At 46.5% G+C, this 23,903-nt stretch overlaps 1 protein-coding gene across 3 annotated transcripts in view; it reads left to right on the top strand.

Moving 5' to 3' along the window:
- Nucleotides 1-23,903, top strand: part of LOC142575088 (monocarboxylate transporter 9-like) — a 218,223-nt gene that overhangs the window by 26,746 nt on the left and 167,574 nt on the right. Inside the window, exons 2-3 of one of the 3 annotated variants that reach the window (XM_075684070.1) lie at nt 8,113-8,322; nt 20,140-20,328. The exons of 1 other annotated variant lie outside the window; for it this stretch is intronic. In XM_075684070.1, the coding sequence (XP_075540185.1) occupies nt 20,140-20,328 (189 nt within the window). In that variant the 5' untranslated portion in view covers nt 8,113-8,322. The remainder of the gene's footprint in view (nt 1-8,112; nt 8,323-20,139; nt 20,329-23,903) is intronic. One more of the 3 variants, XM_075684073.1, reaches the window with a different exon arrangement.

The following is a 23,903-nucleotide window of genomic DNA, read 5'->3' as shown; positions in this document are numbered from 1 at the left end:
TCGACGAAGGCGACGTTTCATTTCATTTCATTGCCTTAAAGACCCACGAGGGGTATTACATAAGGGGTGGGTACATATATTTTGGTGAGCAAGTGTTAACACAACGAAACATGACTGGTAACATTATTGGCAAAGTTGGATGGGCACGTGATGGCTGCGATGTCGTTGGGTAGGTCGTTCCAGTCTGCTGCAGTACGGGAAGAAATGATGCGGCAGTCGTGCACGAGGTCGGGAAACTTGAAGCGGATGACGAGTGCGATGAGATATGCGCGCTGGAGGGACGATGTAGGATGCGCGGCCTAGTGAACTGTGAAAAAATTTATGAAACAAGCAAGGGCTGGCAATGCGGCGACGAAGTGATAAGGGCAATAAGTTAGATTCAGCTTTCAAAGCTGACACACTGATGTAAGAATATGATGAATGGATGAATCTGGCTGCTCTGTTTTGGACTGATTCGAGTGCATTTATAAGGTAAGCTTGGTGCGGGCTCCAAATGGGTGACGCATATTCTAATTTTGGTCTGACAAGGGATTAATACGCTAATAACTTCACATGTTTAGGGGCTTGGCGGAGATGACGTCTTAAAAATCCAAGTGTTTTATTAGCGGATGAAATGATGTTCGTAACGAGTGTGCTCCAGGACAAGTCGCCACACAAGGTAATGCCTAAGTACTTTGTGTGATAGAACCGGTTGTACAGGGACGTTAGCTATGACGTATGGGAAATGAAGGGGGTTACGGCGACGCGTAATGACAAGATTTTACATTTTTGAGGGTTAAGTTTCATTAACCAATTGGCACACCATTCTTGAATGCGGTTAAGGTCATCTTGAAGAGATGTTTGGTCAGAAGCGTTATTAACCTTGCGATAAATTACACAATCATCGGCGAACATGCGAATATTACTAGAGACTTGGGTTGGTAAATAGTTAATATAGATTAGAAACAGAAGCGGACCGAGGACGGAACCTTGCGGAACATCTGACGTTACTGGGATAGGATTGGAGTTGCGGTTGTTAACGGTGACGTGCTGTGAGCGGTTAGTCGAGAATTCTTCTATCCATTTAAAAATATTAGAGGGGAGGTTCAAATATGAAAGCTTTAGTAGTACGCGTTGGTGAGGAACCTTGTCGAACGCTTTTGCGTAGTCCAGAAAAACAGCATCGGTCTGTAGGTTAGAGTCAAGGTTAGCATGCAAATCATGACTAAAAATGGCCAGCTGTGTTTCGCATGAGAAGCCTTCTCGAAAACCGTGTTGCGCAGAATGAAAAACGTTGTGACAATCGAGGAAACTCATGACATTTGAGTAGATGACGTGTTCAGTGAGTTTGCAGGGTACGCTGGTAAGGAAAATGGGATGGTAGTTAAGCGGTGAATTTTTTTTACCGGATTTGAAGACTGGAACGACCTTACCGCTTTTCCAATCGCGTGGTAGTTGACCTGATAACAGTGACTGTGAAAAAAGTAAGCATAAAAATTGCGCACAAATATCCTTGTTATTTTTCAAAGCTTTGTGTTAATATTGTCAATACCGGATGACGATGAAATTTTCATGGTTTCAATTAGGGACGAAATGCCGGATGACGTGAAGACAACTGGTGGCATAGCATAATTTTTCACTGAGGGTGGTGCTGAAAATGATGGCGGTATTTCAGTTTCTTTCGTAAATACGGATGAGAAGGCAGAGTTAAACATAGTAGCGCACTCAGCATCAGTGAAAACTGTGCCTGACTCATCTGTGAGGGTTATTTCTGGTGCGTGATGCGGATTGATAACTTGCCAGAACTTTCTGGGGTTACTAGTTAGCATATTCTGCAAGTCCGAGTGAAGAAAGGTATGCTTGGCATTACAAATAGCGGCGAGATAAGATCTTTTAGCTTCGTGATATTTTACCTATGCGCTATGCGTTCCCTGAGACTTGGCGGAACGGTAAATACGCTTCTTTTTGTTCTCCAAACGTTTCAGTGTTTTAGTAAACCATGGCTTTTGTGAATTAGAGTGAAAACTAACTTGGAGGATGAATCTATTAGTTGGGCTTTCTAGTTTATCTTTGAACAGTAACCAATATTCTTGAACACTGCGGGAATGCAAACGTGACGAGAAGACTTGAATAAATGCGTTAAGTTCATTATTTATGGCGTTATAATTTCCTTTGTCATAAAGACGGATGGTTTTATGGTATTTGCGGCGCCGGTTTGGCGTAAGGAGAAGGTTAGCATGAATTACTTTGTGGTCACTTATTTCAGGTAGGTATGTAATGGGCTGAACGCTGCCTGGGTGATTGGTTAATAAGAGATCTAAAATATTTGCACAGTTCTGTGTTACGCGGGTAGGTTCAAGTATTATCTGAGTAAGGTTGACGTTGTTGCAAAAATCTAGGAATTCCCTTGCTTCTACATTGTTAGGTGTAGGTGCGGGCTGGTTATGCCAGTCAATATTCGGAAAGTTAAAATCGCCGAAGAGGAAGACTTGTGAATTTGGATGCTTTGTGGACAGTTGACTGAGTACGTTATTAAGCTGACGGGAAAAATCCTGGCTACTATGTGGCGGCTTATAACAAACGCCTAGTAAAACTGTGTTCTGTGCTGCGTGAAGGATTAGCCACAACATTTCGAGGTCAGATGAATCTTGTATTAGGGAACATGATAAATATTGGCTGACGGCAATGAGTAACCCCCCTCCCCGTGAATATTTACGGTCTTTCCCAAAAACTTGAAAGTTTGGTAGATCAGTCAGTATTTCGTCAGTATGTCTGTCATGTCACTGCTCAGCCAAGTCTCAGTTAGTATGAGTAGGTTGCTGCTTGATGACGAAACAAGGCTAGAAGTAATTTCACGTTTAGGAATAAAACTACGAATGTTAGTGTATATAACGGAGAGCGAAAGGCTAGATAAAGAAGCGTTCTTGGCATGGTTTCCAAACGGTTCACGATGAGGTGATTGCTAATCTGATTGTCAGGGGCGAGTTACTATTTTCGTGACTGTTTGCGTGGTTTCATCAAACACGTAGCGCTTGGGACCAATATGTAATGTCTTAAAATTCAGTGCAAACTTTGTTGACTTTGCTTTAGCGAACGCGACTGGGTGCTTTCGCGCATTTCGTATTTTGAGGGAAAAGTCCTCGCCGACGCTGAAGTTAGTTCCCTTAAACTTATGACCATTCGATAATATGGCGTCTTTAATCTTAGATGGAGTAAACTTGACGATGATTGGACGAGTGTGGTTAGATTTGTAACGCCCAAGGCGATGGGCGCGTTCAGTGTTCTCAGGGTAATTGCTATACTCAAGTTCTGACAGCAATGGTTGATGACTGTTTCCTCAGAGCGTGCAAAATTTTCTGATGGGTTAGTATCGGGGATGCCATAGAATATAAGATTATTGCGGCGCGATCGATTTTCTGCATCCTCAATTCGCGCATCTAGAACGTCTAAATGTCGAGCAATCCCAGCACTCTCAGATTTCATTGCTTCGAAATGGGTTTGAAGATCTGAAAAAGCTTGGAAATGGGCCTCCAGATTGGTCATTCGCTTAGTCAAGCCGGCTATGGCAACTTCAATAGAATTCATCTGAGTTTTGAGGTCTTGTATTTCGGAAATGAGCTTGGTTTGACCGGCGGATATATTTTTTAGTTCAGCGAGCACATCGTCGATAGTGTTAGGGCCTGGGTTAGATTCGACATCACCTGCCAAGAGCAGCAAGGCACGCAATGCACTGCCGCAATCAGCTACAAGAAAAACGCAGCACTGCGGGCTCGGCAGCTGCACTAAGAAATAGTTGCTAGTTTTTTTTGCAAACAGCGAATACTTGTTATCAACCTGCATGATGAACACGAGATGATTAGTGACTTGTGCGGGAGCACAGCCACCGAGCCCACAGAGCGGCGAAGGTGGTTGTAGCACATCTATATATCGGCGGGTGATGACTGTGGTGATGCGGCTTTCCATTGACCATCCAGGAATAGAAAACCGAGTAGCGGCGTTGTTGGACAAGGGGTGCTATTCTGGACATTCCGCCATTTTCTTCGATGCGTGACGTAGACGCGACGCAAACAAAATGGCGCTGGTGGCCCCGTTTTGCTTACGTAGCGTGACGCCAACTTGACGTTTCACCTAAGAAACTGAAATGAAGGCACTGAATGTAGCGTTATCGGTAAAGCAAAACGGTTTTCCTCCGCAGTAAAAAATAAAGCAGCTATCTCAAAGCGTATGATTATTCCGTCGAAAACGCTTCTCGCTTCCGTCGTCTGCTGCGTACAAGCCGTCGTCTGCTTCAACAGCTAGGATGCGTGTCCCCAGAAAATGGAATGAGTCATCGCATGTTGGTGCCAACGCGCTTGTTTTCTTACTTGAGACAACATACGCGACATACCAGTGGTGATGCGCGCACGTTCTAGGCCACGTTATCGCTATCTCGTGAAACGCAAGTGACTCAGCCCGACTCGGCTGGCTGAGAAACGGCCGAATATCACCGATAGCGTTGCGGGCGCCGGAGATATCCACTAGCGCGACGCAAGCGCCGGCGCTGCCATCTCTTGTTCATATCGCTGGTTACTCGCTCCGCGGGAGGAAACTTCAAGGCGCCGCCTTGCGTAAATTTCTTTTTATAAATTATAAAGAGGCCGTTGTCATAACTTTTGATTTGCGAAAAGGCATTAATCTTGATTACAATACAAATTCAGCAGTGAAAAATGGACAACATTGCCGAAAGCTTGCTATGTTCTACCAATGTTATTTCGCATAAACGCGTTCTTTTAAAAAATGATGGCCCCAAACACAAATGCCAACACCACCCGAGAGCGATGAAAATACTATGAGCACGCGTTACGAACAAAACATTTTCGTGGCGCCAAACAACAGGAAAAATGTGGCGATACGCATTCCTCTCGGCTTCCATTGCATATGGCTGCTCATTAGCATAATTCGCGCGGCTCGTCGCAGCAAAAATTATGGCGGAAAATCTCAGCAATGGCGGCCCAGCGCAACGTCACGCATAGTGAAAATGACGTTTACGAAACAGCCCTTCCTGCGACGCTCCTCACGAGATAATCCTTCAGCCAATCAGCAAGCTGGCATGGCGCATATCTTGGATCGCCACCACGTATTCGCGCAATTGCACATGCATTGCACTGGTTGTGCATGCTACCGCTCACATTCTTTTTGAAGCGCTAACATCGCAATATAGCTGCCAAGGACCAAAAAAATGTATTAGTCCATAAAATTTGCAGCTCCACGTCACGTTTCGTCATCTTGATGAAAACGCAAAATTGCATTTTGCAATACTTCCGCTTCTCGGCACAAATTTCAAAACACGTGACCTCTCGACAGCCAATCAGAGAGTTAACATGGCGGATAATGGCGGCCGTGCAGCCGCCATGCGTGTCCGGAATAGCGCCCAAGATGAAGCGTTGATGTCGGGCGGAAGCAGGAACTGGATGCTGTTATCACAGTAGCCGGCTGCTGTAATCGACACAGTGGCGGGGAAAGGGCGAGGAGCGCAGCGAAGAGCGCGTTGGCAGCGACGGCAAACACCTGCATGATGAACACGAGATGATTAGTGACTTGTGCGGGAGCACAGCCACCGAGCCCACCTGGGTTAGATTCGACGATCTTGTGCTCAATCTTAGCCGCCAGGTTAAGAAGGGCCCTGGTCCTCGCTTTACGTACGTCTGCCGTAATTGTGCTCACGGTGCATACTTCTAGGTACCTGGGATACCGAATACATTTCGTTAACTTTGACGAGGAGCGCGCACTCCCTCTGCTTCTTGATGCTCGAACCTTGACCGATATGCGCTAGTAGCTGTCTGCCGGCTTCCGTGGAAGCCAATCTTGCAACTTGTGTCATCTGTTGCATCTCGACCATCTCTTCAAAGGTGTTGTGGACGCCTAGCTCCAACAGCCTTTCGGTACTGGTGCTCTGTGGGAGACCAAGTGCCTTTTTTATGCCCTTGCGAATGATTGTTTCTACTCTAGCCGCGTCGCTTCTGCTCCACTTGTGGGCCAGGGCTATGTAGTTAATGTGGCTGATTAGGAAGGCGTGGAACAGTCGCCAAAGATTATCCTCCGATAGCCCCCCTTTTTTTGTTGGCCACCCTCGTGATTAACTTTGTCATGGAATCGGCTTTGGTTGCGATGCGCTCTAAGGTGTAGTCATTACTGCGACATAAAAATTACTGTTTAAGTAGAAAAGCTGAATTTTCTGAGCAATGGCATTATTGCCTCCAACTGCCGACACACACCGATACTTCTGTAACTTTCACAATAGAGTGTTTTCGTATGACGTTCGCTTAGCGTAGCATTAATAAGATTATTTATTTACAATACTGCCAGTCTCATATCGAGACCATAGTAGGTGGGCATGGGATTATACATACAATGCATGTTTTATATAGCGAAAGGTAAGAACATCCAAACATGTAAATGGAAATACATCAAACAGGTTCAATGCGCAATTTTACAACAATAATACTATGTAAAGAAAGAGCAAGTCACATACAAAGTACACTTCTGGTTACATGTACGTAAACATTATTACAATGTTACAAAAACAAAGAAAGAAACAAAGGAGGTAAATGTTTAGTTATAGTCCCGAAAAATGGGAGTTCTGACGATTATATGTGCATAAGAACAATTTTTCTTAAATACTTATTTCATCTTCCAATAACTTAACGAAATCAGACTGCTATGCTCTGTTAGTTATAGATGCATCTAGGTTATCCCACTCGCGAACAACACGGGGAAAAAGGAAAACTGAAAAGTAGCGCTATAACAAAGGAACTCGTTTAGTGTATAAGGATGATTATGACCAAGTATACGGGATTTAGAAAAGGTGACGTATGCAGAAGCATCTATTTTCAGCCGGTTTTGTAGTATTTGATGCAGAAATTTTAGACGAGCTTGTTTTGCTCGAACAGGCCAAAGTTGCAAGCCCTGACTGTGTTAGAAGAGTAGGTGAATCACTGCACCGGTATTTTCGCTGGATAAACCTAATTTCCCATCTCTGGATGCTTTCCAGTTTAGATATGTTAGTTTTAGTGTACGGGAACCATACGACATTAGCATGCTCAAGGACAGGTCTCACAAATGGAATGTAAGTTAAAAGTTAGACGTTAGTTGGTGCCAACCGGAGGCACCTTTTGAGAAAAAAGAGTTTTCGTAATGCACAAGAAGTAATATTGTTAATATGTGATGTCCAGTTAAGGGCGGACGTTATTGTTAAATCAAGATACTTATGCTGTTGAACTCCCGTTACGAGGCAGCCGTCAAGTTTTTTAGTGGAAAAGCGATGCGTGCTTTTTTATCCTTACTACAATACAAATCGTTTTCTTTGTATTAATGGCCATTTGCGAGTTATCACGCCATTCGGTTATTTTTGCTAGTGTATTATTGAGCAAAACTTGATCCTCGTGCTTACGTATTTATATGTATATTATGCAGTCTTCTGCAAGGAGTTTAATTTTACAATCAATGTTATGTGTAATATCATTGATAACAACCAAAAATAACAGCGGACCTATTACTGAGCCCTGTGGGACCTCTTATGTAACGGTCACCGGAGCAGATGGGAGGTTTTCGATGACGATAGATTGTGATCGGTGAGATAAGAAGTTTTTTATCCATGCAGTAATGCGTCCATTGCCAATCAGCTGTAATTTTTGCAGTTTGTTTAGTATGGCACACACAATCGAACGCTTTACTGAAATCTAGTAAATGTAGGTCAGTTTGATGATGATTATTAATGTTTAAAGCAAGATCGTGTACCACCTCTGTTAGCTGAGTGACTGTCGATAAACCTCTTCTAAAACCGTGTTGAACATCTACTAGAAGATGTTCTTCGAAATCTGCGGTTAGGTGTTTGAGAATAATGTGTTCCAAAATTTTACATGATGTGCTTGTAAATGAAATTGGTCTATAGTTGTATGGTAGGTTAGTATCGCATGACTTATGAATCAGTTTTAGCAATTTTCCAATCATCAGGTAGGTCTTACGTCGAGAGTGACTTGCTGCACATATGGCCAAGATACTTGTATTTAAGGAGAGCTTCGTACCTAAATAACGCGCCCGACTATTCCCTTTCATTAACCTGATTAGCGCGAACTTATGAGCGCTATTTCGCAGGTTGGGAAGATTGGCAACGATCGGCCACGCTAAGGTTCAACTCCACCTGTCCGTAATTCCGCTGCACCGCGGATACACACGGCGCCGCTGTACTCTGGGCGCGCGCCAAACGAGCCATTTGGAAGCGTCATTACGCCACGCCTCGCGTTCGGGCGCAAGCCGCGGCATGCACGACGCCGATTCTGCGCGAGCGTCTTCGCCACGATCGAGGTGAGCCAGGCAGGAAACGCACGTGGACACAAAGGTTGTGGCTGAAAATAGAATCGCACCGAGCCAGGCGTGACCGGTTCCGTGGACGTCGTCTACACTGCCCGGGGCGCGTTAACGTTCTGCCGGAAATGGGTGGCGCAGAAAGCGAAGCCGATTCGGCTCGACTCGTGTGTTTATTTTTTTCTGCGCAATGCGCCTTGATTTGCCTCCGCTAGCGAATGAAGACAGATGGTCGCGTCGTAGATTAATGTTCCTTTTCACTTACATAACCGAGAAATGCGTTATTTCACCTGCGCGGCTCTCGTGGAATCACACTTCAAATTCTAGCGAAGGTGTTTCACGGAGCTGTTGCATCATTAATTTTCTAACAGCATTACACCACCCATTTTAATTATTACAACTATGGCTAGGGTCTGGAAAAACACGTGTCCCGAGATGTTGACAAAACAGGTCATCTTGTGGGCCGATACGGTGGCAGTGCAGAAAGGGTCCAAGCTCAACGGCACATGCCTCCGTGTGCTCGGGGACCTGTAACGCGCTCTCGAACTGTTCTTGTCACACGTGGGACCCAAGGATGTCCCAGGCACAAGGGTAAGAACAGATGTTTTTTTAAAAAAAATGTTTTCTACAACTGTTTCAAAAAGGACAGTTAAAAGAACCTGGTACATCCCACGCCCTGTGGCAATCGATGTTATGCGAAGCAATGTGCGGGGAGCCTACTAAGTCATTTAAACAGTCAAGACAGAACGATAACGTAGGCGGCTGTATCATGACCTACATGACACGCATGCCATATGACATTCACGTCGAATCCCAGCCACGGCGGCTGCATTTCGATGGAGGCGAACTGCAAAATACCCGCGTGCTTAGATTTAGACGCAAGTTAAAGAATCCCGCGTGGTTGAAACTTCCGGAATCCCCCACTACGGCGTGCCTCATGATCAGATCGTTGTTTTGGCGCGTAACACCCCATAATTTAATTTTTAGTGACATTAGTGCCATCATGTATTATTTATGTTCTCATACATTTATGTCATGCTGTACATACCAACTTAACAAAACGACCATGAGAGCACCAAGGTGTACGCTGCTATTTCATGACCTACATGACACGTATGTCATGACATTTATATCATGACCTTTTATGTTCGTCATACACTCCTGTCATACTATGTCAGTTTTGGCACACACCAAGACGTAGGCGACTGTTTCATGACCTACATGACGCGCATGTCATGACCTATCATTTAGATTCGTCATACACTCTTGTCATAACATGCCAATTTTGGTACGTACCAAGTTGACGACACTACCATGAGAGCACCAATCCCTAGGCGGCTGTTTCATGACCTAAATGTCGCACCTGTCATGATAGTCATGTCATTACCGGTTATTTATTCGCGTCATACAATCTTGTCATACTATGCCAATTTTGGTACATACAAAGTTAACCAACTGACCATAAGAGCACCAAGACGTAGGCGGCAAGATAGATACTGTCAAAGTGGCAAATGTTCTGGAAGAGCGCTCCTGACAAGGTTAGGTCGCGACCCAAGGAGGCATGACGATCGATCCGCCGATATACCCGACGAGATCCGCAAGACCCTGCAGGTCAATCCCATTCCGAAAAACATGGATCCAAATCTCCACGCGGCCAGAAGGCAGGCGCGGGCAGATTATGTGGAAAGGCATTTAGCCAAGCTAGAAAACACGGTTTTCACGGATGCAACACTGTATCCATGGAATAGACATACAAATTACAATAAAGCAGCTTCGGTAGTGGTTGACAACGCAGGCAAGCTAATCACTTGCGCAACTATACGTAGTACCAGGATAGTGGAAGCGCAGGAAGTCGCTGTTGCGCTGGCAGCGGCTGAGGGCTATCGAAAAGACAAATCAATGGTCATTTTAACGGATTCAAAAGAAACATGCAGGAACTACACAAAGGGCAGAATCTGCAGGGCTGCCTTAGCTATCCTTCGCAAGGCAGAACACCTGAGACACACCGCAACCCACAAACTAATCTGGATTCCGGCACACACGAGGATAGAAGGAAATGAAAGGGTAGACAGCTTGGCTCGCGAGATCACGTACCGAGTCGAGCGGCCACACGCCCTGGCACAGCACTTCACCCTGGAGATCAGCTATTCAGAGTTACTGAACTACCACAGAGGCAAGAGAATTAGATACTCCCGGCCATACAAAGCCTTAACACAGCAAGAAGCAGCTAGTTGGCGGGGGCTGCAAACGGGAACCTTCTCTAACTTACATATGCTAAGCAAGATGTATCCTACACAATGTAGGAACACATGCCCGTGGTGCGGGGCAACCCCCACGCTTTACCATATAACCTGGGAGTGTAAACGTAACTACACATTCCACCAACAAAAAACCCCGAGTGCGGAGCAGTGGGGGAGCCGGCTCACCAGCTGCGAGCTCGCCGCCCAAAGGGCAATGGTGCAGCACGCAAGCGAAGCAGCGCGGCTCAGTGGAGCCCTGGACTAGGGGCCCAACCCTCCTAAGAAGGTCAAGCGTCGATGAAGACGAAGACCGAACGCTAAACCCTTAATGGACCAAATAGTTTTCTCTCTCTCTCGCCAAGAAATGCTTTGCATGTCAAAGTCTCGTGCCATCCGCGCAAACGTGCAAGTGCCTCTGCTCGCGCGTTCGTCGTCGTCATTTGCTTCCACAGCTGTGCAAAAACTATCGCCAGCGATGGCTCGAGCGTTGCCAGCTGTCTTCTACGATGCGTGTCGAATCGTCCGTCTATGTGAATCAAGTAAAAAGAAAGGAATGAAAAGTAAAAAAAAAATAACTATAAAAATAAAAAGATAAATTAAAAAAATTATGAAGATGAACAAATAGAAAGAAAAATATAAAGAAATTAAAAAAGAGCGAATAAGCAACAGAGTTTTTGTGCCCTTATTGGACCAATATAGCAAAACCACCATATAGAATTTAATATAGCTATTGAGCGATACAGCTTTGCTGGTCTAACGTCTTCAGATAGTGGAAGGGGTCTGAATTTTTTTGTCAGCTGATGATCAGCTATGATGTCCCACATTTGGACCATATACAAGTACGTGAACTGGGTGCGACATTTAGTTCACAGCAGGCAATGAAAAAATTATTTGGTATTACGGCTGTATAGCGGGGCCGAGGACTGGCATCAGTAGTTTTGAGCTAAATATCGCAGATCAACCGTAATGTGCGCCACATTACTGCAAAAGCAGAATCTGTATACCACATTCAATTCGTCCAGGAAAGGCGCACTTCATGCAGAACCAATGGAGAAACAAACTTGAGTTTAAGAACGCTTTGTCAAACCAAGTGTTTGATAATAATTCCTAATTAAGTACATAACTCCTTAACTTTTGCTACACATCACCCATAATTAACATGAGGCCCATCTCTACTAAACATGAATATGCTGCCACCGTTATTTCTTGGACGGCGGAATTTTCTACGCGTGTGTTAGGACACCTCCAAACAGACACGAATGTCCGCTCATTACAATTCTGCCTATATAACTAAACCACGCATTTCTGTTTTTTTTACTTGTTCACGAAGCCCAACATTCCCTTCAAGCTGAAGCTCAGTGCATTACTGAGTTATCTCCGGACAAAGGAAAACTCGCATAAAACGTCTACAAAGCCTTAAGAACGAATAAATAACATGGCGGTCAGAAAATAATGTACCGAACAAATCAAGCGGCAATGTGTGACAACAATGTACAGTATATTTCGCCCAGAAAGAGAACGGCACATACTCTGCGCCTTTAGCTCTATTGCACTGGTTAGCACCCCTCGGCATGACCTAGTAAGACCAACAAGGTATGCACAAAAGGAATGCTAGAATGGTCCAAGCATCAGCACCAAGGCGCCTTCTCATTAGCTTCACTTTAGTTTTAGCTCCCGTGCACGCCGCTGCGGCATGGTTGCTGCCCTCCTTTAAAGGAGGGCAGCCGCCTCGTAATGTGATCCTTTTTGAACCCTTTAACAGGCAAGATACGAAAAACTTGGCCTAGAATTTTTTAGTGCTTTATTTTTTCACACATGCATACGAAATGAAATATGAAAACGTTCCTCCAAAATCTGAGCAAGATACAATACGCCAACCATATTTTTGAGCTGTGTTGAGTACTCCAGGGTAGCGTACCGTACTGCTGCCGAGAAGTAGCGACACCTGCCTATCGAAGCTCGACCGACATTACTTATTGGGTAGCGTGGCGTTGTCGGCGGGCTGCAGGCATCCGGTAGATCATGGCGACCAAGCAGGGGCGAGACGATTTGCTAGTGCGAAACTTGCACTGTTTATTCAAAGGTAGTTGAAAGAAAATAAGAAAAGCAACTATGAAGTATCAAGTATGAAGTGTATCAAAAGTACATTTCGGAGCCCCTTAAATAGGCTCTCTACAAGTGTGGGCGGGATCTTGCTTCCGTCGGTGACACGTGACAGGCACCGAGAGAGGGCCCCTCCTCCTGCAATACCGAGCACGGGTAGGAGAAGTCGATCCTCTTTTCGACGAATCCGGTGAGAAGGTCGGGTGAATGACCTCTCCGGCGCCGTGGGGTCCGGCCAAGAGAAGGTGAAGGTGATGAGGTAGCACCCACGGTGCCACGACCATGAGAGGTGAAGGGGATGAGGTCGCCCGTGGGCTCCGGCCCAGAGGGTAGGGTGAATGACCTGTCGCCACGTGGTATCAGACGCCAACCCTAACAGCATCTCCGGCGGGGGAGGAAGATCCCGACGTGTAGGGGCCAGCAACCGCTGTACGAGAGATCGGCGTTTCGGTATCAGGATTCCCCGTAGAAGTCACGAACCCTTCGTTCGTAGCAGGTAGATTCCGGGTAGCGGTCATCCGTCCTCGTGGCGCTCTTGTGACTTTTCTCCTTGGTCCGGTCCGGTGAAATTGGTCTTTGGAAGCAGGTCTCGCAACTTTTCGTCTCCTGCGTGAGCAAGCAATCACCCCAGAACAGTGCCGGACCCACAAACACAAAGCAGCGAGCACAAGGCCACTCTCCCCCAAGACACACCCGGCTTTAAAAAAAAAAAAGAAAACCCGCTACACCTTTCCCATTTCCTACGCGCGTCCTCCCCCCCTTAACACTAAAAACAGCCATTTCTTCAAAGCGTTAAGACGTGGTTATTAAAATCAGCTAACAATCGGCTTCACTTCGAAAAAACATATGAATGCACGAAAAGAAATGCCACGGAAACCCGGATGAGCATGAGGCTTTTGATACTCTAGGGGCAACGACTTAAACCGTCGGCATTGCCGTTAAGCTTACCCTTCTTGTAGCGAATATCGAAGGTGTACTGTTGAAGAGCCAAGCTCTAGCGCAAAAGACTGCCGTTTTTCGTAGACATGGACTGCAGCCATGTGAGGGGACAGTGGTCAGTCTCTATGGTGAATCTTGAGCCAGCGATATAGCAAGCTAGCTTCTGTACCGCCCAAACTACGCAGGCGCATTCCTTTTCTTAAGCACTGTATGCTTCCTCACGAACTGACAGCTTTCTACTGGCGTACAGTACAGGATGTTCGTTCTCGTCATCTTTCTTTTGAGGGAGCGCCACCCCCATACCCCTGTCACTGGCATCACACTGCAGAATGAATGGCTTAGAGTAGTCGGGCGCGTTCAACACTGGCTGACTCTTTAGTGCGTTCTTCAGCATACTAAAAGCCTTTTCTTTCGCGTCATCCCATTTTACCGTTTGTGGTTCTGTTTTTATGAGAGCATCCGTTAAAGGACTCGCAATCTCGGAATACCGCGGAATATATCTTTGGTAATAACCCGCCAAGCCAAGGAATGATCTGATGTCCCGGTTTGTGCGTGGTTGCGGGAAGTTGTCTATCGCGGTCAGTTTAACCTCGGAAGGCCGACGATGGCCTTGCCCTATTACATGACCTAGATAAGCTACCTCCGCGCGCCCTAATTGGCATTTGGGAGCCTTAACAGTTAAGTTGGCCTCTCGTAGCCGACACAACACGGTTCGCAGGTGTTGCATATGGTCCGCCCATGATGAAGAAAAGATAGCTATGTCATCGAGATAGGGAAGTGCAAAGTCCTCCATTCCTCGTAGCACCTGGTCCATAAGGCTAGAGAAGCAATAGGGAGCATTCTTCAATCCAAAGATCAGGACTTTCGGACGAAAGGTTCCCATCGGGGAAATAAACGCTGCAAGCCTGCTTGCCCTCTCGGTCAACGGAACCTGCCAATACCCTCTGACTAAATCGAGCGTAGAAATGAAATTGGCACTGCTCACTTTCTCAAGCCTTTCCTCGATATGCGGTATTGGATAAGTCTGGTCCTTCGGGATTAAATTGAGCCTGCGGTAGTCGATACACGGCCGCGGCTCTTTTCCTGGGACCTCAACCAAGATAAGAGGTGAGGTATAATCACTCTCTCCTGGCTCGATTACACCTAGCTCTAACATCTTGTTTATTTCAGCGGTCATGACTTCACGTTGACTAGGCGAAACGCGATAAGCTTTCGAACGAACTGGGTCCGACGAGGTTAACTCGATGTCGTGAACGATCGCAGTTGTCCTGCCCGGTGTGTCTGAACATACGTCTTTAAATTCAAACACGAGTTCCTTCAGTTCGGCCCTCTGATTGGGATTCAACTCCGCCTGTTCTACTAACTTATCAATGGTCTCGTCAAAGTCTTTTGTCTTTTGTCAAAGTCGACAGGCATTTCCTCAGGTTGGTTAAGGGACATGTTCACAATGGCTTCCCTCTGCCTGTAGGGTTTAAGTAGATTGCTATGGTACACTTGTGGTGTCCTTCGTTTTCCCAGTACCGTGATTACGTAGTTTGTTTCAGATAATTTCTCAATTATGTCAACCGGTCCTTCCCATTGAACCTCTAGTTTGTTTTTCAACGAGGGTTTCAGGATCATTACCTTTTCCCCCACTTCAAACCGTCGCGTGCGAGCCGTCCTGTCATAGTAACGCTTAGCCTTGCTTTGTGCCTTACGCATTTCCTGCACTGCTAATTCCTGAGAAGCGTGCAGACGGTCCAACAGCTCTAGCACGTATACCACAACCGAAGGATCGTCTGCCCGGCCTTCCCAGGCTTCTCGAACAATGCGGAGAGGGGAGCGAAGGCAGCGTCCGTAAACGAGCTCTGAAGGTGAAAAACCTGTTGATTCGTGCGGTGCAGTTCGAAGCGCGAACATTGCTGCAGGCAAGCAACTCTCCCAATCGGCTTTGTGCTCATAACAAAGGGCTCGCAAAAGCTGTTTCATGACTGAGTGGACTTTCTCTACCGCTTTTGACTGCGGGTGGTACACTGAGCTATGGATAATTTTAATACCGCTCCTTTCCAGAAACGTCGAGGTCAGTGCACTCATAAAGACGGATCCTTGATCTGACTGGATTTCTGCGGGAAACCCTACTCGCGCGAAGATAGATAAAAGCGCGTTGACGATCTTCGCCGAGCTTAGTTCTTTGAGAGGCAGGGCCTCGGGAAATTTCGTTGCGGGGCATAGTGCAGTAAGAATATGTCGATAGCCAGACTGCGTTGTAGGAAGTGGTCCCACTGTGTCTATTATGAGCCTGCGAAATGGCTCCGTGATAACGGCAACAAGTTTCATTCGCGCTTTAACCTTATCTCCGGGCTTGCCTATGCGTTGACATGTGTCGGAGCTTCTTACAAATGCTTCTATTTCTCGAAAGCAGCCGGGCCAGTAAAATTCCTGCAATAACCGGTCCTTTGTTTTACGAATGCCCAGATGCCCTGTCCAAAAGCCCCCGTGAACCAGGTGCAGGAGCTGCTCACGATAGGGACGCGGCACCACGAGTTGGTTGAATTGCACACCCTTTCGACTGGTGTACTTTCTATAGAGGACGCCTGCCCTCTTGAGGAACTTCACGTTCTGTTTGGCCACACCTTCCTTAGCGTCCGGCCTGAGGTTACGCAGGGTGGAATCGTTTTCCTGCTCAGCGATTAACGTGGTAGGGCTTATATTCAATAACCTTTGCCTGCATTCTGCCTCGCGAGACATTTCAGGCTCTGCTGCTTTCCTGACTTCTTCATTAGCTGGCGTACCTTCCGCATCATCCCCTATAGGGCCGTCCGGTTCGGTACTGGTGGACGAATCCTCCTTCAAACCTGTTTCCTCCACTACTGGACACTCATACACTGCCTTGGCCGCGAACTCCCGTGCCTTGGCACGAGTTAAGGCTTGCACTATCCCTTCACTAAACCCGATTCCCCTGCGTCGTAGCAAATCCTCAGATATATTAGAAAACAAATATGGATACTGAGGCGGGAGATGTGCCGAGATGGCAGCTTCAGTGTCTAGTACTCCAAAAGGTCCTTCGATACGAATCTTGGCCACAGGGAGACTAACACTGGAGGTTTCCACGGCTTGCCTTATCCAAGCACATTCTCCCGTGAACTGGCCTTCCTCAACGTACGACGGGTGCACTACATCCATTGTGGCTGCTGAGTCGCGAAGCACCCTACACGGTTTGCCGTTTACCACAAGGTCTCGAATGTACGGTTCTAGCAATTTCAGGTTTTCCTCGTTACTAGTTAGTGACATCAACACTAACTTGGGATTTTTGCATCCCACGGAGATATGCCCCGTTTGCTGGCAGTTGTAGCAAACTATTGGTTTCTTGGCCTCGAAAGCCCTTTTCTTTTGCCTTTCTGCCCTCTCTTCGGGTGACTCCTCCCTTCCCTTGCTGTTCTCGTCACTACTTTTCACTGAATCTGACCTTTCCTTTGCTTTATACTGATTCGACTTCGACCAACGCTCTGGCTTGTCGGGTCTGTATTTAGTCACCTCCTTCTTAGGAGCTTCGTTGCCTTCGAACGCACGGCGGGTTACGTACTCCTCAGCGAGATCGGCCGCTCTCGAAACAGTGTCTACGCCTGGCCTATCCTGAACCCTATGCTTGAAGTTTACTGGCAGCCGGCGGTAGAACTGTTCTAAGGCAACGCACTGCATTGTCATTTCGGCATCGCCGGTGCACCCTCTTCTCTGAGCCATTCCTTCAGGTTTACCTCCAAGGTGTATGCGAAATCTGAATATGACTCACTTTTGATTTTCTCGACTTCCCTGAACTTTCGCCTGAAAGCTTCAGCTGATAATCTATACTTTTTAAGCAGATTTGCTTTGACTTCATCGAAGTCCTCTGCTTCTTCGTTCCCCATGCGGGCGATAATATCAGCTACCTCACGTGGCAGTAACGTAAGCAAGCGTTGCGGCCACGTGTTTCTCGCTAATTTTGCCTTCTCACACGTGCGCTCGAACTGTACCAGAAAAAGACCTATGTCCCCTCCTACTGCATAGGGTGCCATCAAGTCTGTCATTCTGCGCTCGCTTTCACGTGCCTCAGTGCTAGGTCTTTCGCTATTTCGTGCTTTCAGAAGCTCAATCTCTAGGCGCTTCATTTCGAGTGCGTCGCGTGCAACACGGTCGCGCTCTTCTTTTTCCTCTAGGCGCTTACACTCTTCTTTTTCCTCAAGGCGCTTACGCTCTTCTTTTTCCTCCAGGCGCTTACGCTCTTCTTTTTCCTCAAGGCGCTTACGCTCTTCTTTTTCCTCTAGGCGCTTACGCTCTTCTTTTTCCTCAAGGCGCTTACGCTATTCCTCTCTCTCTTTAATGCTCTCTAGGCATTCCGTCAGTTCCTCGTCGTCTGCCCCGGTCGCTTCGATCGCCTCAATGATCTCCGGCTTTCTCTTTGATTCGGCAATTTGGAGGCCCAACTCTTTGGCCAAGCTCAACGATTCCGGCTTCTTTAGTGCCTTCAAGTTCATGGCTGCCCTTAGTGCTGCTAAACCTTCACTCTATACAACCTTGACGTACTCAAACTTCCGTCAACAGTTTAAAGAAAAATCGCTGCTATGTACTTTCCAAAAAATACGTAAAAGCCAAGTGATATCTCAGTGAAGAAAAGCCGTGCACTCACCATATGCAGTCATGATCCAGACACCTTCCTTCCGAACGTTGTTGCCAGGACGAAGAGGCTACGATCTTGTAGTTGTCGTCCAAGTTGGGGTCTCCAGGATTCCATATCCCAATCGCTGCCAGCCAGTTTGTTGCGTACTCCAGGGTAGCGTACCGTACTGCTGCCGAGAAGTAGCGGCTCCTGCCTATCGAAGCTCGACCGACATTACTTATTGGATAGCGTGGCGTTGTCGGCGGGCTACAGGCATCCGGTAGATCATGGCGACCAAGCAGGGGCGAGACGATTTGCTAGTGCGAAACTTGCACTGTTTATTCAAAGGTAGTTTAAATAAAATAAGAAAAGCATGAAGTATGAAGTCTCAAGTATGAAGTATATCAAAAGTACATTTCGGAGCCCCTTAAATAGGCTCTCTACAAGTGTGGGCGGGATCTTGCTTCCGTCGATGACACGTGACATGCACCGAGAGAGGGCCCCTCCTCCTGCAATACCACGCACGGGTAGGAGAAGTCGATCCTCTTTTCGACGAATCCGGGGAGAAGGTCGGGTGAATGACCTCTCCGGCGCCGTGGGGTCCGGCCAAGAGAAGGTGAAGGGGATGAGGTAGCACCCACGGTGCCGCGACCATGAGAGGTGAAGGGGATGAGGTCGCCCGTGGGCTCCGGCCCAGAGGGTAGGGTGAATGACCTGTCGCCACGTGGTGTCAGACGCCAACCCTAACAGCTGCCGCAAAGGTAAATGTATAGTTGAAGACTCAGTTTTGGAACTTGCTTGTGAAAGCCAGCAGTGCATCCTTTTTATAGTTGCATTATGATGAAAAGGAACGAAAAATGGCTCCTTCTCTTTCAAACACAGAAACACATCGCATTGTGAGCATGTGAAAGCATGTGTGCCAATGACGACTCTTTGCTGAACACCAGCGACAGGGAAACTGAAGGATTAATTTCTGGCCGCCACTAGGCAACCTGCCAGAACCTTTCTTGGTATTTAATGTAGGCACTCTGAGGCATTTCATTTTCGAAGATTTAGCTTTGTTCAATGGTTTGGATTTTTATAAATGCAGGTGCCGTTCTCTTATGCCATGCCCCGTGCCTTGTTGCCAGTAACCGTGTTGTTCTGCAGAACTTTAGCTCTTCGGTGTGGTCTAGCAGTGCTCGATTGAAGTGCAAGTAGGTTTACCACCAAAGCCAGCCAAAGGTTATTTTTGCTGCCTGCTGAAAGATTTCAACAATTTAGGATGCGCATCTTTATCAGGTGCATTATCGCTACCTAAATTAAGCTGTACGTGGATCGCAAATAGTTGTATTTTTGTGCGAAGCCTCACTGACCTTTCAATAGGCCGCAGAACAGCACTTTGTTCCTAGGTGCAGCATCAATGGAGTCAGCTACCTAAGCCATTCTTTTGCGCCAAACATTATTTTAAATCTGCAATTGACACATCATCTTATGTAATTGCAATATTCACCAAATAATTTTGCCTAGAATTGATAAAGCTTCTAAACTACCGTACATCTGCTGAACAGCACGAAAAGAACCATTCATTGGCAGCTCAACAATTTCGTTGATTGTCATCCTGCACTGAGTACACGATATTTCGTAGCAAAAACACATCGACAAGGCCAGTGTGTGTGTCCCTGACGCGCACCTCTCTGCAGATAAAAAGTAAGAGACTCCTTAAACAAAGGAAATTGTTTTCACAATGGGTGCCACATTGAGAACGAATAAGAAGCCTGCAGTATTTGACACAAAAAACATCTGCTACTTCTCAGGGTCGACATTTATTTAATAAATAAATAATAAATAAATAAGATTTTATAGATAAATAAAAGTAAATAAAAAGTAATAAAAGTAATAAAAAGATAATAAAGTACAAGTAAATTTGTCTCATTTTCGCAGATGTTCTTGTCGCAATATTACGCTGTGGCCAGTTCGGGCATGCATGCAATCAAGAGATATGTCCGGTGGCACGAAACTTCGTGGAAAATTTCTACCCATGCGCACTGCGGATACACAACTGGCTTGCGACTCAACAAGTCTCTTAACCATATCCATTCTGGCCTTTGGATTTGCACGCATCATGTCGAGGTAAATCACTGCACGTCCAGCGTGCCGCTGGTCTCATTAGAAGTCCTTCAGCGCAGTGTTCACTGACTGGCCATGCTTTTTTGCTCTAAATAAAAACGTTTGTGCAATAATAGGAATGCCAGCAGTAAGTAATGTTTGTTCTTTTTTCGCAGACGACTATGCACTCTTGAAAATTAATATTCCGAACTAATTGACAATTCGGAATTGGCTCATTGGCAGTACCTCCAATGAGTCTATGATCCATTATCAAATTGTGTGAATATTGGTCTACGAAACTAAATAGCAGGAAATCCACCGTAATGTACATTGAAAATAAGAATTCTGCTCTAACACAGATGTACTCCCTTCAGAACTGTTCTTTCACTTAGATTGATGAGCCATGGCGAAAAAGAAAAGGAGGGGGAATTGCTCAAACTGCAAAAAAGAAAAGAGAAATTATGGCTGCTACGGCTTCTGAACCGTTATAAACGCTTCATTTTCATGGTCTCGAATCTTGAAGCTTCTCTAAATGCCACTTGCTTAGGCTTGCTAATAAGAAACAGGTTTTGGTTAGTGCCTTTTACTTGGATGTCTTCATTTTTTCTGTCGAAACTGAATGCATACTTATGAGGGGTTCTGCAATATTGTGTTCTAGTGTACTAAACGCGAACGTTAGGGAATGTGGCCAGCAGCCTCACATTATATTTCGTGGGCAAATTGATATGGACTTGGACTGCAGTTGATGCCTGAAGGAGTGTCTTAATATGATAGTCTGAGTGCTAACATGCATTTTCTATACTCCGCTGCTCCGTGCGGTGTAAATATAGTAGGCTATACTCGCATTCACAGGTATTAAAGGGAAGCTGAAAGCTTTTCCAGAAAAAATGAGTGAAAAGCAGTACGTCGTGGTTTTCAACCCTCTGAATTCGAATATCGCATCGAAATTGAGCGAAAGAAAGCGCAAAAATATTTTATTTCGACAAAAAGTGCAGCAGCAGACACGCCCAGCTCGCGTGCCTCGTTTCCGCCTGTGATTGGTTGGGCGCCTCGTGACGTCAACAATGGTGTTCGTCCTGACCGAATGCTGCCGCTACACACGAAGCACGGTGCAAGGTAGTTTGGTGCTGTTTTGCTAAGACGGTCATGGAAAATTTCAAGAGCTTGCGTTTCTCTGAGGAGTTCGGCGTTAAGTCCAAACTCCACGAGAGCGATTTTGCGCGCGACGGTGACGGGCGACGGCTTCGAGCGACAAAATGGGCCGTCGCTTGAACAGATCGCTCGGTGTTGTGGCTCGATCGCTCGTTTCTAGAAATCTAGAACTCGTCGCTCGCCGCCCGGAAATGCTATGAGCGACTAACCAATAGTGCGAAGCCGAAACTTGATGTACATAACTCAAATACTACTGTTTGTCGCACGGAACGTTCAAACTATTGAATTTTACACGTGCAAGAATAAGAACCTAGTGCAAGACCTTCAGAAATATTTTATGCTCCTTCCTCAGTAAAACACATCAACTTAAATTGCCAAAGCATGCGTCACACCAGTTTCGGCGCCTATAATGCTCCCCTCATAGCGGGAAGTTGTCGCTCAAAGCCGTCGCTCGCGTGGATACTTCCAGCCACCATAGCGTGTAGTTCGGCTTGTAGGCGACGAGTGAACGCGAGAGCCATCGCCTCGATTATCGCGCTGTCGCTGTCGAGTGCAAGATCACTTGTAAGGGGTTTATATTTTACTCCCTACATGTACGAGCCGATTGCAAAGAGCCGGCCTCTCCAAGAAGCAAAAATGCTGGTGCGAGCATTGCTTTCCACGCGAAAGAAGGCGAAATGTTAGCATCTCCTTGTGTTGGAAATGTTCTTTGGCGAGTATGTTTTTTGCTAAGCTGCATTCAGCGTTCCAGTGAGTACGTTTCCGGGCAAACAACTGTAGTGTTATGTTCCTGCATGCCTCCTCGTAGAACGTAAGCGGTGATGCGATCTTCGGCATTTATGCGCTGCCCCAAAGCTGTCTCTCGGCAATCTACACAGACGGCTTAAACGCGGGAAAAGTTTACCGGCTGTTGGAGCACGTGTGGTATAGAACCTTCATCAGCGCGCCATCCGCACGCTACTCGTAACCAGCGAATTCCGTCGGCTACGTGGGATGGTCGGTTTCTCTATGTGTGCGAGCGAAGGGCAAGCGCAGCGTCCTGGCGTGAGCAGGCTTTCCAACACATGCGAACTTTACGCTTGCACTGCGGTATGGTGGCTGCATGCAGGCTGTTTCACAACACACGTGCGAATAGAAAATTCGCGGCGCTTGGCGATGAAACCTGCGTCAAGGGTGGGAGATAAACATGCACCTTCCGTTCAGCGTGCTAACACGAAGGAGAACCCAAAGCACGCATTATTGATAAACGCCGGTAGTAATCGTCACGGAAGTGGTTAGAGCACAACACCGTTGTTCTTGAGCGCTTCAAGTTGTTTTGCTTCACAGCAGCCTCCCACTTAGCTGAAAGCGTCATGTCTTGCAGGAATTAATGGAACATCGGAACATCGTCGCGGCCGCTGGTGTTCGTGCAAGCGTAGGCTGCACAGAACGCCTGCATGATCGGCCTACAAGTTCAATCGATGCTGCGCACGTCAAATACCACTCCTATATACACACAAACAAGGGAATGTAGGGTCGAGCGAAGCAGATTAGGACAGCACGCACGCAGAAATAAGCCCGGTCAGGCACGGTCGCGGAGACTGAAGGAACGGAACACCAATGCTGACGTAACTACGTCGCAGTTTCCGGTCTCCGCTCGCATCGTCAGCGTCAGCAGCAGCGCGCGGCGCTCGACGGGGGGCGGAGCTACAGCGCAATTTTAACCGATGATTGCGTCGCTCCTAAGTGAAAAATCCCCCCCAAAATTTTACTTTCATGGTTTATAAGGTTCCCGCATCCGTATATGAGCGTCTTATTGAATTTGACAGACTCTTCAGCTTCCCTTAGCTTCATGCGTAGTCTGTGTAGGGTCGCCAGGGTACAGTGGGCAGGCGTTACTGCAGCAGTTGCTGCCACCGTTGTACGGGTGGCATTGAGAGGAAGGTCGCAAAGAACATTTGAAATATATGTCCTTGTATGGTAATGATAGATGCAATGCGACGTTCTCTACAGCGCTCGTGACCTTCCACGTCTACACGCAGAATTATCCCGAAAGCTGTTTCCTTCACAGAAGAAAAGATAATAAGAAACTCGCGCTTAAATATTACGGCTGCCCATGTGCACAACCTTCAGACTCACTCACAGATGAAGGAAGCTCGTTTTCATAATGGTAGTTTATTTGGCATTCTCTAAAATGACACGACAGCGCTTTTCAGCCACACAATTTCGAACTGCCACAAAACGTATAATAGAACCCCAAAACTAAATTATCATAAAACATGTACAGCAGGGCCATCTCACGTTGCAGCTCGGCCTCCTTATAGAATTTGTCTAAGGGATCAATAGCATGATTAATAACAGCATTGTCATTGCCAAACCTGCTGTAAACGAATTCTTCAACGATACGCACTGTCAACTAAAATATGTATTCTTTCGTAAAATAATATATTCGTATGTCCCTAAAATTG

The sequence above is a fragment of the Dermacentor variabilis genome, chromosome 3, assembly GCF_050947875.1.
Source record: "Dermacentor variabilis isolate Ectoservices chromosome 3, ASM5094787v1, whole genome shotgun sequence".
Lineage (NCBI taxonomy): Eukaryota > Metazoa > Arthropoda > Arachnida > Ixodida > Ixodidae > Dermacentor > Dermacentor variabilis.
The sequence above is the reverse complement of the archived record's forward strand: the minus strand, read 5'-3'. Positions and strand labels throughout refer to the sequence as shown.